This window comes from Chlorocebus sabaeus, chromosome X (assembly GCF_047675955.1).
Source record: "Chlorocebus sabaeus isolate Y175 chromosome X, mChlSab1.0.hap1, whole genome shotgun sequence".
Taxonomy (NCBI): domain Eukaryota; kingdom Metazoa; phylum Chordata; class Mammalia; order Primates; family Cercopithecidae; genus Chlorocebus; species Chlorocebus sabaeus.
Genome location: NC_132933.1, coordinates 98,871,868 through 98,889,349, shown reverse-complemented (window position 1 = coordinate 98,889,349; position 17,482 = coordinate 98,871,868). Strand labels below are relative to the sequence as shown.

General features: G+C 41.2%; 1 protein-coding gene across 3 annotated transcripts in view; it reads right to left on the bottom strand.

The window, feature by feature from the left end:
- The window catches only part of FAM120C (family with sequence similarity 120 member C), a 119,104-nt gene that overhangs the window by 88,408 nt on the left and 13,214 nt on the right, over positions 1-17,482 (bottom strand). For all 3 annotated transcript variants that reach the window (XM_007991793.3, XM_037994928.2, XM_037994929.2), the window contains exons 2-3: positions 6,382-6,628; positions 4,685-4,767 (exon numbers count right to left, since the gene is read on the bottom strand). In XM_007991793.3, the coding sequence (XP_007989984.1) occupies positions 4,685-4,767; positions 6,382-6,628 (330 nt within the window). The remainder of the gene's footprint in view (positions 1-4,684; positions 4,768-6,381; positions 6,629-17,482) is intronic.

Genomic DNA, 17,482 nt, shown 5'->3' with positions numbered 1-17,482 from the left:
CTCACTGCAACTTCCACCTCCTGGGTTCAAGTGACTTTTATGCCTCAGCCTCCTGAGTAGCTGGGATTACAGATGCGCACCACCACACCCAGGTAATTTTTGTATTTTTAGTAGAGATCAGATTTCACCATGTTGGTTGGGCTGGTCTCGAACTCCTGACTTCACGATCTGCCCACCTTGGCCTCCCAAAGTGCTAGGATTACAGGCGTGAGCCACCACCCCGGCCATTTTTTAAGTTTTTAGTAGAGATGGGGTTTCACCACGTTGGCCAGGTTGGTCTCGAACTCCAGACCTCAAGTGATCCGTCCGCCTCAGTCTCCCAAAGTGCTGGGATTACAGGTGTTAGCCACAGTGCCCTGCCAAGGATTTCGAATGGAGAAGTGATAGGATCTCATTTTTTTTTTTTTTTTAAAGGGTCGCTCTCCTGTTATATTGAGAATAAAATGGAGGTAAGGGGAAGAGTATAAGTAGAAGACCAATAGTTAATAAGCTATTATAATAATCCAGGCAAGAAATAATGGTGCCTTGGTCAGGGTAGCAGCAGTGCAAATGGTAAGAAGTAGGTATATTTTGAAGGAAGAGCTGATGGTATTTGCTGACAAATGAGATGTGGGGTATGGGAGAGAGAGGGGGAAGTCAGGATGACCCCCAAGGATTTTAACCTGAGAAAACGGAAGGATGGGCTGAGTACAGTGGCTCACGCCTGTAATCCAGCACTTTGGGAGGCCAAGGTGGGCAGATCACTTGAGCTCAGGAGTTTGAGACCAGCCTGGCCAACATGATGAAACCCTGTCTATACTAAAAATACAAAAATTAGTTGGATGTGGTGGCGCCCGCCTGTAGTCCCAGCTACTCAGGAGGCTGAGGCAGGAGAATCACCTGAATCCAGGAGGTGGAGATTGCAGTGAGCTAAGATTGTGCCACTGCACTCCAGCCTGGGCAATAAAGCGAGACTCCATCTGAAAAAAAAAAAAAAAAGGAAAGAAAGAAAATGGAAGGAGGAAGCTGCCTTTAACAAAAACGAGGAAGGCTGTGGGAGAAACACGTTTAGGGAGAAGATCAGGAATTTTCACTTGAACATATAACTTTGAGATGCCTATTGGGTATGTAAATGAAAATACTGAATTGGCAGTTAGATATTAGAATCTGGAGTTCAAGGGAGAGGTCAGAGCTGAAGACATAAAACTTAGGAGTCATCAATAAGCCGACGGTATTTAAAATCATAAGACTATATGAGATCAATCGTATGTGGAGACAGAAAAGAGAAGGGGCCGGGCATGGTGGCTCATGGCTATAATCCCAACACTTTGGGAGGCTGAGGTGGGAAGATCGCTTGAGCACAGGCGTTTAAGACCAGCCTGGGCAACATGGTGAGATCACGTCTCTACAAAATATACAAAAAAAATTAGCCAGCCATGATGGCATGTGCCTGTAGTCCCAGCTACTCAAGAGGCTGCTGTAGGAGGACCAATTGAGTCTGGGAGTTTGAGGCTGCAGTGAGTCATGATCGCCCCACTGCACTCCAGCCTGGGCAACAGAATGAGACCCTGTCTCAAAAACAAACAAACAAACAAACAAAACAAACCAGAAAAGAAAAGAGAAGGGAACCAGGATGGAACTCTGGGCTAGTCCACTTTTAACAAGTGGAAAAGACAAGGAAGCAGCAACAGAGACTGGGAAGTGGCAGTCAGTGAGGTAGGAAGGAAATAAGAAGAGAGTAGTGTCCTTAAGGCCAAGTGAAAAAAGTGTTCTATGGAAGAATGGGTAAGCATCTGTGTCAAATGCTGCTGACTGGTCAAGTAAAATGAAAACCGACAGCTGGCCCTGGGTTTATTAACTGAGAAGTTATATTGGTGACCCTGTCGAGAGCAATTTCAGTAAATCAACTGAAAAGCAAACAGGGGAAGGGAACAGTAAGAAACTCACGTGTAGACAAGTCTTTAGAGGAGTTTTCTATAAGGAGAAATATAGAGCAGTAGCTTGGGTGGGGAGAGTGAGATCGAGAGGCTTTTTTTAAAAAAATAAAGTTGTATTTTTAAACTTCATAGATGCATGCTTATACAATTTGGAAAGAGCCAATGAAAAGAGGAAACTTGATGATGCAGGAGAAAAAGGGCGAGAACTGCTGAACTGATGCTCTTAAGTTGGCCAAAGGAGATGGGAGCTGTGCCCGATAGTCCCAGCTATCAGGAGGTTTAGGCAGAAGGATTGATCACTTGAGCTATGATTGTGCCACTGCACTCCAGCCTGGGCAGCATAGCAAGACCATGTCTCTTAAAAAATTTTTTTTAAATAAATAAAGATGAGCCGGGCGCGGTGGCTCAAGCCTGTAATCCCAGCACTTTGGGAGGCCGAGACGGGCAGATCACGAGGTCAGGAGATCGAGACCATCCTGGCTAACACGGTGAAACCCCGTCTCTACTAAAAATACAAAAAAAAAAACTAGCCGGGTGAGGTGGCGGGCGCCTGTAGTCCCAGCTACTCCGGAGGCTGAGGCAGGAGAATGGCGTAAACCCGGGAGGCGGAGCTTGCAGTGAGCTGAGATCCGGCCACTGCAGTCCAGCCCGGGCTACAGAGCAAGACTCCGTCTCAAAAAAAAAAAAAAATAAAAAATAAATAAATAAATAAAGATGGACCTAGTATAAGTAGAGGGACTGGCCTTAGATAGGAACATGGACAGGTCATGCACAATTAATAGGAGGCAGGCAGAATATGTGGCCACAGAGGGGATAACACCTTCCTGTAGGTGAGGTGAAGAAGGGGGTAAGAACTCGTCGAAGTTTTCTTCCCATTGCTTCCATTTTCTCAGTAAAATAGGAAGTAAGGTCATGAACTGAGAGTGAGCAAATGAGGAGAAATTAGAGGCTTGAAGACAGAGAAGGTATGAAACAGTCATCTAGGAGAATGAAAGAACGAGGGAAATAGAATACAGATACCTGAAGTGTATGCAGGTATCAGTCTCACAACAGTCTTTTTTTTTTTTTTTTTTTTTTTTTTGAGTCAGAGTCTCATTCTGTCACCCAGGCTAGAGTGCAGTGGCGTGATCTCAGCTCGCTGCAACCTCCGCCTCCCGGGTTCAAGTGATTCTCCTGCCTCAGCCTCCCGAGTAGCTGGGACTACAGGCATGTGCCACCACACCCGGCTAATTTTTGATTACAGGCATGAGCCACCATGCCCTGGCTGCAACAGTCTTGATAATAGTGGGTAAACTAATTTTTCAATATTTGTTCAACTGTTAAGTTAAAAAAAAAAATTCACACTGGCCGAGCGCGGTGACTCATGCCTGTAATCCCAGCACTTTGGGAGGCTGAGGCGGGAAGATCACTTGAGGCCAGGAGTTCGAGACCAGCCTGGCCAACATAGTGAAACCCTGTCTCTATTAAAAATACAAAAATTGGGCCGGGCGCGGTGGCTCAAGCCTGTAATCCCAGCACTTTGGGAGGCCGAGACGGGCGGATCACGAGGTCAGAAGATCGAGACCATCCTGGCTAACATGGTGAAACCCCGTCTCTACTAAAACTACAAAAAAACTAGCCGGGCGAGGTGGCGGGCGCCTGTAATCCCAGCTACTCGGGAGGCTGAGGCAGGAGAATGGCATGAACCCGGGAGGCGGAGCTTGCAGTGAGCTGAGATCCGGCCACTGCACTCCAGCCTGGGCGACAGAGCGAGACTCCGTCTCAAAAAAAAAAAAAAAAAAAAAAAAAAAAAAAAAAAAAAACAAAAATTAGCTGGGCATGGTGGTGCACGCCTGTAATCTCAGCTACTCGGGAGGCTGAGGCAGGAGAACTGCCTGAATCTGGGAGGTGGAGGTTGCAGTGAGCTGAGATTGCAACACTGCACTCCAGCCTGGGTGACAGAGTGAGACTTTGTCTCAAAAAAAAAAAAAAAAAAAAAAAAGCCAGGTATGGTTTCATATGTCTGTAATCCCAGCTACTTGGGTGGCTGAGGCATGAGAAACGCTTGAACCCAGGAAGTGGAGGTTGCAGTGAGCTGGCTGAGATTGTGCCACTGCATTCCAACCTGGACGACAGAGTGAGACTCTGTCTCAAAAAAGAAAAAGAAAAATCACACTGATCATTTAATTTACATGTCTGATCAATAGTGAGGTTGAACATCTAGTCATTGTATTTTCTCTCTTGTGAATTTTCTGCTTCTGTCCTTTGTTCATTATTTCATTATTGGGTTATCAGTACATTTCTTTATAGATTTGTATGAATTCTTGAGATATTAAGGGTATTGATCATAACCAATTTTTTTCTGTCTTTTTTTTTTAGATGGAGTCTCATTTTGTTGCCCAGGCTGGAGTGTAGTGGCACGATCTTGGCTCACTGTAATCTCCGCCTCCTGGGTTCAAGTGATTCTCCTGCCTCAGCCTCCTGAGTAGCTGGGGTTATAGGCGCCTGCCACTATGCTCGGCTAGTTTTTGTATTTTTAGTAGAGACGGGATTTCACCATGTTGGCCAGGCTGGTCTTGAACTCTTGAGCTCAGGTGATCTGCCTGCCTCGGCCTCCCAAAGTGCTGGGATTACAGGCGTGAGCCACCACACCTGGCCATAACTAATATTTTTTTCTTTAGTATGTATGTGAAATATTTTAAATCTAATATAAGATAATTATACCATCAAAACTCCAATCAAAACCTCATATCCCCTAATCTGTATAGGCAAGAAATAGGAAATATTACCTTAAGTGATGCAAGAGGATGTTCTGGTCCCAAGAGGCTCCAGTGAAAAGCAGCCAGGTCCTCATCTGGGAGGATGTGGTTACCTACAAAGTACATTTGTCATTTATTGACTGTACAAATGTTTTCTTAGAACCTCCAGGCCATGAAAGGGGTCCTGGGAGAGAAAATGATCAAATAATTCACATAGGTCTATATTCTTAATGTAATACTTACAGTAGCTCTGTGTTGATCACTTAATATGTTTCATGTGTATTATATGTATCATCTTTATAATGACTATGTATGGTAATATCATTTCCATTTTACAGATAAGGAAACTGAGGTTCAGATAAGTTTGGTGACTTGGCCCAATGTGGTCTGGCCAATAGGTACACACACCAAGATAAAAAGCTAGGAATGTAACTCCAAAGCCCATGCTATTACTTATCCCCTAAGTCATGTTGCCTTCTATAATAGCAGCCACCAATTACTAACTGCCTAATGAGTGCTGGGCATTTTGTATACCTTATTTCATTTCACTTTACCAATAACACCATGAGGTATTATTATCCACATTTCACAGATGAGGAAACTGAAACCAGGGAGATGTCACTTCGGTGATTTGCCGATGGCCTAATTCCAAAACTTGTGCTGATTCTATTATATTATCCAAACTCATGTCCTTTGGAATTATAGAGCAAAGGTCATGCTTGAGACAGAATATTAACCTTCATGTGCTAAGTACTTGAATAACCAATTCAAAACATAATCAACTCTCTGCAATTTACTTTGAAACACATCTTTAAGAGATATATTGGGCCAGGTACAGTGTCTCATGCCTGTAATCCCAGCACTTTGGGAGGCTGAGGCAGGTGGATTGCTTGAGGTCAGGAGTTCAAGACCAGCCTGACCAATGTGGTGAAACTCTGTCTCTACTAAAAATATAAAAATTAGCTGGGCATGGTGGCGGGTGCCTGTAGTCCCAGCTATTCAGCAATTTGAGGCAGGAGAATCTCTTGAACCTGGGAGGTAGAGACTGCAGTGAGCCGAGATCGTGCCACTGCACTCCAGCCTGGGCGACAGAGCGAGGCTCTGTCTCAAAAAAAATAAATAAATAAATAAATAAAATAAAATAAGAGATAGATTGATGGATGGGTAAAGGAATGGATAGATATATGATAAGGCAATTATAGTAAAATGTTAATGGCAGAATACAGGTGGTGGGTATAGAGTTTTTACTGCAAAGCCCTTTTTCAATTTTGCTGTGTATTTGGAAATTTTCATGAAAAATATTAGCACAAAAGAAACAAAGAGAAAAACATAATCAATAATTTGTTTTTCTGATCTAAATTGAGACACTAGGCAAGTAATGTTAATGCTCTGTGTGGGGAACCAAAGTTGTTTAGGGCTAATAAAACATTTGGCTGGAGAATACTCTGCATAAAAGAGTTATAAAATGTGGCAAAAGAAGAAGGTTTACAGGAATCTAAATAATGTTCTGGAATAACCTGTAGCAACCCACAAAACAAACATGCTGAGTTTTAGTGTGCTCTATCAAGAAGCCCAAAAACCATGCTGAGTTCTCCCCAGCAGTGTCTAGTGTGAAGACTTTAAGAAGACAAATCTCATGATGACAGGCTAAATCACTCTAGTCCTCATCTCTTAACACCAGAAGAGGAAACTACCAATCACTGCAGTCTTTTCTTTGGATGACCTACCTAGCAGTGCAGCAAATATGGGGAAATTCATCCTCTTCAGGCCCAGCTGCTTGGCTACTTCTTGCATCAGGAACTGGTTGGTAGTGAGGTTCTTCCCATTCCAGCTCAGTTTCAGAGCATGGGAACTGTAGTAAGAGGGAATATTGTAGAGAGCATACTCGGAGTCATGGGCAAGAAGGCCATGAAAGCCATTTTCCCTGAAAAACGCCACCACTTCCAAATGGTGGTCTTCAAGGCTCTGAAAGACCTAGGAGGGAAGAAGAGAACGTGTCATGCCACAGAAGTTGATTTGTATTGTTAGAAGGTCAGGAGGTGTAGCAACTAAATTTTATAGTTTGGTGAAATTTGAGATTGTATGTGACAGAACAGAACATTCTTTTAACATTTTTTACTTTTTTTTTTTTTTTTTTTTAAATACAGAGATGAGATCTCACTATGCTACCCAGGCTGGTCTCGAATTCCTGAGCTTAAGTGATCCTCCTGCCTTGGCCTCCCAAAGTGCTAGGATTACAGGCGTGAGCTACTGCGCCCAACTGGAACAGAATACTCTTAAAAAACAAAACAAAAATGCTCTCCCAGTCTACAACTTGATTATTACTGTAAACACAGACAGCGTTATACATGTGTTCATTCCCCCAGTTTTTTTTCACTCCTTTCATGAAACTTGCCCTGAGGCTCTTCAAAATTAGAATACTGAAATTAACAAGGTATATATTACTTAAGTTTTTACCTCAAACAATAACATTAGAGACTTCTGTTAGATAATAAAGCTATTATTTATTGCTCAGCATCTATATGCTGTACATATTTTATATATATTATCTCGTCATTAACCTTAGGTAGGTACATATGGATGAAAAACTTAAGACGTAGAAATATACATAGAAATCTAAGTTTATCTAACTGTTTTTAAAAAGTCCTTGCTTTTTTTCTTAGTAGCACCCTACATCGCAGGGCACCTAAATAGCTGCACTTCCAACGGTGAGAAGTCAGAAACTTCACCCCATCTTAGAAATGGGGAAACTAAGGCTACGAGAGATTGACTGCCCCCAAAGTTGCATAATGAGTGAGTGGTAGGCAGGATTCAAATCCAGGCTGATCTGACTCTGGAATGCATACTTTCTGTTGTACCGTGCTTCTTCCTGGAGATCATTATTTTTTATGTAATAGAGGTAAACTGTTAAGTACTCTTCCTGTACATGCCTCTATTGCTGTACTTGAAGTATACTGAAATTATCTGTATACCGGCTCCACCAGATTAAGTTCCTTGACCATATAGAGAATTTACCTCTGTATTCCTGGCTCCCACATAAGACCTGGTACATAGTAGTAATAATAATGGCTAACAGATACTGAATATGTACTACGTGCATTAATTCATTTAATACTCACAACAACCTTGTGAGGGCATACCTATTATTATTATCCCCATTTTATACATTATTAGCCCCAAGGTCATATGACGAGGAGGAGCAAAGCCCAGATTTTGGCTCTAGAGCCTGTGGACCTTGATGGTTTTTTCCAACTCAACTAATCTATTTTTCATTTAAGTTGGAATGGTAGTTTTCTGGAGTTTAACAGGAGTTTCAACGCATTAAACTTTTGCTAGATTATGGAAAAGGAGTCTAGTTACAGTTGCTAGTCATGTCACATACAAGGGCAGAGACACCAGTAAGCAGATAGTGAAGCAAGGTCGATATTCATTTGATATCCAGGCAAAGGAGCCAAAAAGTATTGTAACATATTTATGCCTAGAGATATGAGTAACTCCAGATGTGTCAGGGTAGGAGTAAAGTTTTATGCTGTCCCCTGGTAATAGTTTCTTCCAGCACACCACTCATACAAGTCATTGGTTGAGCATCCATTGACCTTGTACCAGGCACAGTTACTAAGTGTGATATTTTGTCTCTCATCATCACAACCACACCATGCAGGTATTAGAAGCCCCATTTTACAGATGAGGAAACTGAAGCTCAGAAAAGTAAGATGCCATACTCAGAGCTATCAAGTTGGGAAACAGCAACCTGGGTCACACTGACATCAAATTCTCTTGGTGTCACCAAAGACCCTTTCTACTACAACACTTAATCTTTAGCTGGTCTGAAGCCGATTATGCCACCATTCAAGTGATTTCAACTCCAGAAAGCCAAGGACTAGTGATTTTTTAATCAATTTGGTAGCTCTTAAAACACTAGGAATGTACATCACAACCACCTGGAGATCTTTTTCAAAATACACAAACCTGAGCTTCACCTCAGATCTGCTGGAATTATTTATTTCTTGGTTTTTTATTTTTTATTTTATTTTTTTGGAAACAGAGTCTTACTCTGTCACCCAGACTGGAGTGCAGTGGCCTGATCTCGGCTCACTGCAACCTCCGTGTCCCGGGTTCAAGCAATTCTCCTGCCTCAGCCTCCTGAGTAGCTGGGACTACGGGTGCATGCCACCACACCCGGCTAATTTTTGTATTTTTAGTAGAGATGGGGTTTCACCATGTTGGCCAGGCTGGTCTCAAACTCCTGACCTCAGGTGATCCGCCAGCCTCGGCCTCCCAAAGTGCTGGGATTACAGGCGTGAGCCACTGTACCCAGCCTGGAACAATGTCTTGAGTGTGATCCAAACACCTATATTTCAAAACAGTTTTCAGTAGGTTCTCATGCACACCCCCAATTAAGAATCACTGAACTAATCCAATCATTCATTTTATCACATAGGCAACTGAGGCCTAGAGAGGATAAATGACTTGACCTAGCTAATTGCAGCTGAACCAAGATTAGAACAAAAGTTTCATGATTCCAGGTATAGGACTTCTTTTACTAAATATTCTGGAGTAGGTAATGGAAAACAATAGAATAAGAATCTCATGAATCTCTCTCTCAATTCCGTAATACCCCTCTCCTAACAGGCTAATTTTCTAACTACCCACTTCCAAGACTACTCCTGCTTCCCTGTCTTTGCTCACTTGGTTTCCCTGCCTAGAATGCCTTATTGCCTCTCTTTCCCAATGTTCTGAATACTTTCCATAGGCCTGCCACCTCTTGGACAAATTATTTTTATTTTTTTTTTTTTTTGAGACGGAGTCTCGCTCTGTCGCCCAGGCTGGAGTGCAGTGGCACAATCTCGGCTCACTGCAAGCTCCGCTCTGCCTCCCAGGTTCACGCCATTCTCCTGCCTCAGCTTCCCAAGTAGCTGGGACTACAGGCGCATGCCACCACGCCCAGCTAATTTTTTGTAATTTTAGTAGAGACGGGGTTTCACCATGTTAGCCAGGATGGTCTCGAACTCCTGACCTCGTGATCCACCCGCCTCGGCCTCCCAAAGTGCTGGGATTACAGACGTGAGCCACCGTGCCCGGCCAGGACAAATTATTTTTAATTCCCCTCCTCTTCACTCTTATAGCACAGAGATGGATGACACAGTCATAGAACTAATTTGACAAGACCATCATCTTCAAGTTTTAAGGTCACAGGTTCTATCTTACTCTTTTATCTCCATGGTCCTAACCATGTCCTTCCAACTAGAAAGGACAGAGAACAGGAGTTGATTGGTACAGAACAGTAAAGAAAGGCCTAGTGAGATTGTTAAAAAGAAAAACAGCTCTGGCAAATTAGAGGGCACTGTCATCTCAGCATTTAACTTCTACAGCAGATGCAGTGAAATCACTAGATTGCAAGCTATCCACAGCTCAAGTAGCAAAGTAGTATTAGGTATCAATTAAGTACCTACTATGTACCAGGCACTGTTCCAAACCCACCTCACGTCCACTAACCTTGCAATAACGTCAGGAGGCATTATTATCTTCATTTTAAAGACAAAAGATCAATGAGGGTCAGAGGTTAGAGAACTTGACCAAAGTCACATAGCTAAAAAGTGAAGCTAGCCAATAAGCACGTGACAAACTGCTCAACATTATTAGTCATTACAGAAATGCCCATCAAAACCAAAATGAGACACCAGTTAGCACCCTAGTTACTAGGATGGCTATAATCAAAAAATGGAAAATAATGAGTGTTGGCAAGGATGCAGAGAAACTGGAATCCTTGTAAATTGCTAGTGGGAATGAAAAATGGTGCAGTTACTTTGGAAAATGGTCTCAGAGATCCTGAAATGGTTAAACATAGTTATGACATGATCCAACGATTCCACTCCTAAGTATATACCCAAGAGAACTGAAAAGCTACGTTCACACAAAAACTTGTACGTGAAAGTTCACAGCAGGCTTATTCATAATAGCCCAAAAGTGGAGATAACCCAAATGTCTATCAACTGATGAATGGATAAACAAAATGCAGTATATACATAAAAGGAAATATTATTTGGCGATAAAAAGGAATGAAGTAGGGATTTATGCTACATCAATGAACTTTGAAAACGAATGCTAACGTGAAACAAGCCAGACACAAAAAGTCATATATTGTATGACTTCTTTCATATGAGATGCCCAGAATAGGCAAATCCAAAGAGATGGAAGAATAAATTAGTAGTTGCCAGGGATTGTGGGGATGGGGAATAAGACTAGTACGTACTGGGTTACCCTTTGAGATTATAAAAATCTTCTGGAATTAGTGGTGATAGCTGCACAACACTATGAATATACTAAAGACCATTAAATTGTACACTTCAAAACATTGAATTTTATGGTATATGAGTCATACCTCGATTTTTAAAAAGTGGAGCTAGGATTCAAATTCAGTTCTGTTCACAAATCCCAAGCTCCCCTAAAGCTTTAAGAACTTTAAGAACTTTTTATTATGGAAAATTTTAAACATACAAAGGTAATGAACCCCCATGAAAGCATTACCCACTTTCAATTGTTATCAATGTTAAGTCATTCTTGTTTCATCTACCTTGCCCCTCTCCTTTTTATGGTGTGTGTGTGTGTGTGTGTGTGTATATATACACACACACACATATGTATATATATTTTTTGAGATAGAGTCTTGCTCTGTTGCCCAGGCTGGAGTGCAGTGGCATGATCTCAGCTCACCGCAACATTTGCCTCCCAGGTTTAAGTGATCCTCCTGCCTTAGCCCCCCTAGTAGCTGGATTACAGGCACATGCCACCACACCTGGCTAATTTTTGTATTTTTAGTAGAGACAGGGTTTCACCATGTTGGCCAGGCTGGTCTCGAACTCCTGGCCTCAGGTGATCCACCCTCCTCAGCCTCCCAAAGTGCTGGGATTAGAAGTGTGAGCCACCACGCCTGGCCTTTCTATGGTATTTTAATATTTTTTGTTGGGATTAAAAACCACATAAAATTTACCATCTTGACTATTTTTAAGCGTACAGTTCAGCTGTGTTATGGATTTTCACATTGTTATATAACGTATCTCCAGAATATTTTCATCTTGCAAATCTGAAATTCTATACCCATTAAATAACAGCTCCCTTTTCTCCCTCCTTCTAGCTCTTGGTAACCACAATTCTATTTTCTGTTTCTATAAATTTGACTACTTTAGACACCTCACATAAGCGGAATCATATGGAATTTGTCCTTTTGTGACTGGCTTATTTCACTTAGCATAATGTTCTCAAGTGTTCATCCATATTGTAGCATGTAACAGGATTTCTTTCCTTTTTAAGGCTGAATAATATTCTATTGTATGCTATACATTTTGTTTATCCATTCATCCATCAATAGACATTTGGGTTGCTTCCAACTCTTGGCTACTGTGAATAGTACTGCTATGAACATGGGTGTGCAAATATCTCTTAGACATCCTGCTTTCAATTGTTTTAGATATATACTCAGAAGTGGAATTGCTGAATCATATGGTAGTTTTATTTTTAATATTTTAAGGAACCTCCATACTGTTTTCCACAGCAGCTGCAGCATTTTACAATCCCACCAACAGTGCATAAGGGTTCCAATTTATCCACATCCTTGTCAACACTTATTTTCTGTGTGTTTTTTTAACAGTAGCCATCCTAATGAGTGTGAGGTAATATCTCATTGTGGTTTTGATTTGCATTTCTCAGAGGATTAGTGATGTTGAATATCTTTTCATAAGCTATTGACCATTCCTGGCATATCTTAAGGCAAATTCCAGACATCAAATCACTTCACCCATAAATACTTCATTATTTAACTCTCACAGTTAAAGTAATGAATAGTACCATTATTACACCCAACAAAATTAACAATTTCTTAATATCATAATATCCAGTCCCTATTCTACTTTCTATGATTGTCCCCAAAATGTCTTTTGACGGTTGCTTTGTTCAAATCAGGATTCAAATAGAATTCACATGCTGTATTTGGTTGATATGGCTTCTAAGGATCTTAACGTATAGCAGTTCCCCTTCCCTTTATTTATATGCCATTTATTTGTTCTAAAAAAAACTCAGTTTTTAGATTAGAAAAGTAATAAAGATTATTTAACAAACGGTGTTCGGATAACTGAAGAGTCATTTGAGGAGAAAAACATGGATCCATACTTCACACTTTAACTAGGATAACCATAAAAATAATAGGCCAGGCACGGTGGCTCATGCCTGTAATCCCAGCACTTTGGGAGACCAAGGCGGGCAAATCACTTGAGGTCAGGAGTTCGAGACCAGCCTGGCCAACATGGTGAAATCCCGTCTCTACTAAAAATACAAAATTTAGCCAGGTATCGTGGCTGGTGCCTGTAATCCCAGCTACTCGGGGGGCTAAGGCAGGAGAATTGCTTGATCTCAGGAGGTAGAGGTTGCAGTGAGCCAAGACCGCACCACTGCACTCCAGCTTGGGTGACAGAGCAAGACTCCGTCTCAAAAAAAATAGTAATAATAAAAATAAAAATAATAATAAAAGACATGAGGGAAATTTTGTATAATCTCAGAGTGGGGATAGTTTATGAGCAAATCCAGTAACACCCCCAGAAAACAGTCAATACTCTTGACTATATGAATATCAAACATTTCCACAGTATGAATGTATAAATGACTGATGAATAAGAAAAAAAAAAATCAAACATTTCTGCTTGGTAAAAACCAATGTAAGTAAGCTCAAAAGACAAATGACAATCTGCAAAAAAATGTGCAACTTACAGTGCAGAAGACCAATTTCCTTAATAGAGAAGGGGAAAACACCTAACAATCTAAGAGAACATTTCACAAAAAAGGAAACAAATAGATTTTAAGCATATAAAAAGATGATCAAACTCACTTGTGATAAGAGAAATAAAAATTAAAATAATACTGAAACATGATGTTTCACCTACAAGATTAGCAAATAATGTATTGGTGAAGGGAAGAGGCACTTGCAAACATTCCTGGTAGGGGTATAAATGGTAGAATCTCTAGGGAGAGCGATTTGGCAAGACCTTTCAAAATTACAAATGTGCATACCCTTTGCCCCAGCAGTTCTCCTTTCAGGGATTTACCTTTTAGATATGTAAAGCACTTGGAACAACAATGCAAGTGCCTAAGTATGAGCAACTTCTCTGCAAACACAAAATATTTACTGCAGCATTATTTGTAATAGGTGAAGACTGGAAACAACCTAATTAATTGCCCATCAATAAGGGACTAGTTAAGTAAATCATAATGTATACATACAATGGAATAGTGCAAAACCATAAAAAATGACAAAACTCTATCTATACACATAGAAAAATCACCAAGATATGGTAAATGGTAAATGCAAGGTACAGAACATTATACTATGCTGTTTTTAAAAGGTATTTTTTGTGTAGAATATGTATATATGTAAAATGTGCATATATATAAAAAATGTGTAACTATATATATTTGCTTTTATAGCCATAGTATCTCTGAAAGAATACACAATGAACTGATAATATTGGTCCCCTCCAGGGAGGAGAACCTAGTGACTGGGAAAGGGGTTGAATATTTTTTATCACATACCCTTTTGTATCTTTTGAATTTTTGTACCATGAATTGTAAGTTAATCAAAATATAAAATTGCAACTGAATAAAAGCAGAACATATTCAGGGAAAAAAAATCAAACAATATGGCAGTATGTAGAATGAAAAGTGATAGTCCTTTTACTCATTCCTTGGAAGTAATCGCTGTTCTAAGCCCCTCCCCTGAAGTCTGATTCAGTAGGTCTAGGGTCAGGCTGGAAATCTGTTGTTAACAAGAACCCCAGATGATTTCATGATGAAGCAAGTTTAAGAAACACTTACCTAGTCAGATCACACAACATGGCAATTTATTCCTAGCAAAATACAATCTGCATTCAATCCTGACAGGGCAAAGAGCCAACAATGACCATCAGAATAGTGAGCACTGTGGCTCAATTTACACATTTATCATCACTAGTACCACCTGTACGCGCCTGGCCCAAATTGGTCCAGTTTAGTCGTTAACCTTGCAATTTTCCAGGAGAGTAAAATGATTTAGGAGAGATTCAACTATAACATACCCAAACAACTGATCAGAAAAAACAGCACATTTGAGTTTTAAAGAAAGCGAGAGTTGAGATTCTGAATGACCATCTATAGCTTTTAATTGCTGGTTCACCGTTCAGTTCAGTGAATAGAGGTTGAGGGCCTACTAAGTGCCAGGATGCAGACAGCACAAAGCAAGACACCTAACATGTGAGAAGTTATGGAGCACAGGGTACCATGGGAACACAGAGTAAAGGCACCTCAACAGTCAGTGGGGTGATGGTTTTTGAGAGGAAGTGACACCTGTTTACAGAACTCAGGGGAGGCCGGGTGTGGTGGCTCATGCCTGTAATCCCAGCACTTTGGGAAACCAAGGCAGGTGGAACACAAGATCAGGAGTTCGAAACCAGCCCGGCCAATATGGTGAAACTCCGTCTCTATTTAAAAAAAACAAAAACAAAAACAAAAAACTTAGCCGGGTGTGGTGGCGGGTGCCTGTAGTAACAGCTACTCAGGAGGCTAAGGCAGGAAGATCACTTGAACCTGGGAGGTGGAGGTTGCAGTGAGCTGAGACCGCGCCACTGCACTCCAGCCTGGACGACAGAGCGAGACTCTGTCTCAAACAAACAAACAAACAAACAAACAAACAGAAACGAAAACCTCAGGGGAAAACAGCTGAGAAGACATGTCTCATTTCCAACCACAGGTAGTCTAAAGAAGTGGCTTTCAAACTGCTTCCCCAAACCAGAATTTTCGTAGGTGGAGACTGGACCAAATAACCAGAGAGGATTAGTGTTCCTACTTTTTTTAATTTTTATTTTTTGAAGGTATCATTTTGTCACCAAGGCTGGAATGCAGTGGCGGGATCACGGCTCACTGCAGCCTCAACCTCCCAAGTTCAAGCAACCCTGCCACTGCAGCCTTCCAAATAGCTGGGACTACAGGTGTGCATCACCATGACTGGTTAATTTTTGATTTTGTGTAGAGACAGGTCTTGCTATGTTGCCCAGGCTGGTCTCAAACTCCCGGACACAAGCAGTCTTCTTACTTTGGCCTCCCAAAGTGCTGAGATTACAGGCATGAGCCACTGCACCTGACCTGGTGTTCCTACTTTCTCTTCAACCTGAGCTCATAGTCCCCATTTTATGTATTACATACTGTGGCTCTTTCAGAAACATTGGAAGAGTATTTGATATTAAAAACAACCAGAAGTATTAATCACTAGAATGTAAGCTTCAAGAAGGCTGAGATTTTAAAAATGTTTTGTTCACTGCTGTTATCTCCAGTACATAGACCACTCGCACAGAGTAGGCAACCAATGAACTGTTTCAACTTTCAACCAGTATGTACTGAGCTAGGCACTGATATATGCCAGGCGCCAATCTAGTTATGGAAACACAGCAGTAACAAGAGCCAAGAGTCTTTGACCTAATGGAGCTAACTGCAGTGACTAATATTTCAAGATAGACACTGGGCTAGGCATATTTCATTTATCCTTCTAACTCTGTGAAATGGGTATTAGATCATTCATCCCCCTCCCTCTCCTTTACTTAAACAGAGAAAACAGAAGCTTGGAAAACTTAATAACTTGCTCCAAATCACACAGCTAGCAATATGGTAGTACTTGGATTTGAATCAATTAGGTCTGACTTTAAAATAATGCTCTTTCAGGGCTGGGCATAGTGGCTCATGCCTGTAATCCCAGCACTTTGGGAGGTGGAGGGAGAGGCAGGAAGATCGCCTGAGCCGAGGATTCCAGCCTGGGCAACACAGTGAGATCCCATCTCTACCAAATATTGTTTAAAAAATTAGCCAGGCATGATGGCACATGCCTGTGGTCGCAGCTACTCAGGCTAAGGTGGGAAGATCGCTTGAGCCCAGGAAGTTGAGGCTGCAGTGAGCCGAGATCATGTGCCGCACACCAGTCTGAGCAACAGAGTGAGATCCTGTCTCTAAAAAACAATGGTCTTTCCATTAAGTACACTGTTTCTCAAATAAAGGAAACTGGAAAAGTGGGCATAAAGTAATCTGAGATCAACTCACAAGTAACACAATAAACACAAGGGCATAAAAAAATAACTAGACTGTAAGCCCATTAGTGGCAGAATTATGTTAGCACTCTGCCTGGACCATAAAAAGAGTATAATAAATGCTTGTTAAAGTTAACTTCAAACTAGAGGCCAATACTGCTTTCTGACCTCTGCAGTACTTGACTTCCTCCAGCTTGTCCCATATTCCCTCAAGCCCCTCTACCATGCTAAATATACCAAACTAGTGACTGACTCGGGCAGAGTTCTGTGGTCTATCCTCTCTACCTGTTCTCACCAAGGCAAAAAGAATTCAAAGACAGTAAGGAATTATCACCTTAGAAGAAGATTCGAGGGCAGGATGGATTATGTGTAAGTCTGGTTCAGCAACAGAAATACAGATGACTTACATTTCAACTGGAAGGCCACTGTGCCTTGAACTCTAACTACTAAATAATTACAGACTGAAACTACTGTTGATGCAAATATGCATCACTACATTGTGGAGTTCAACCACCAAGCATTAAGAGACCAGACTGATAATCACAAAGCTGAAGAATAACGTATTGAAACAATAGCAGCAATTAGGAACCAGTTACTTCAAGGAAACATTGATAAGGTGGCCTTCTCTCTCAACTGTAGGAATTTCAATTATCTACACGCACATACTTGGTAGTCTTAGCCATGAAATACGGCAGTCAAGCTAGAGGTAGTAGAATACCGATCCAGTGTTCAG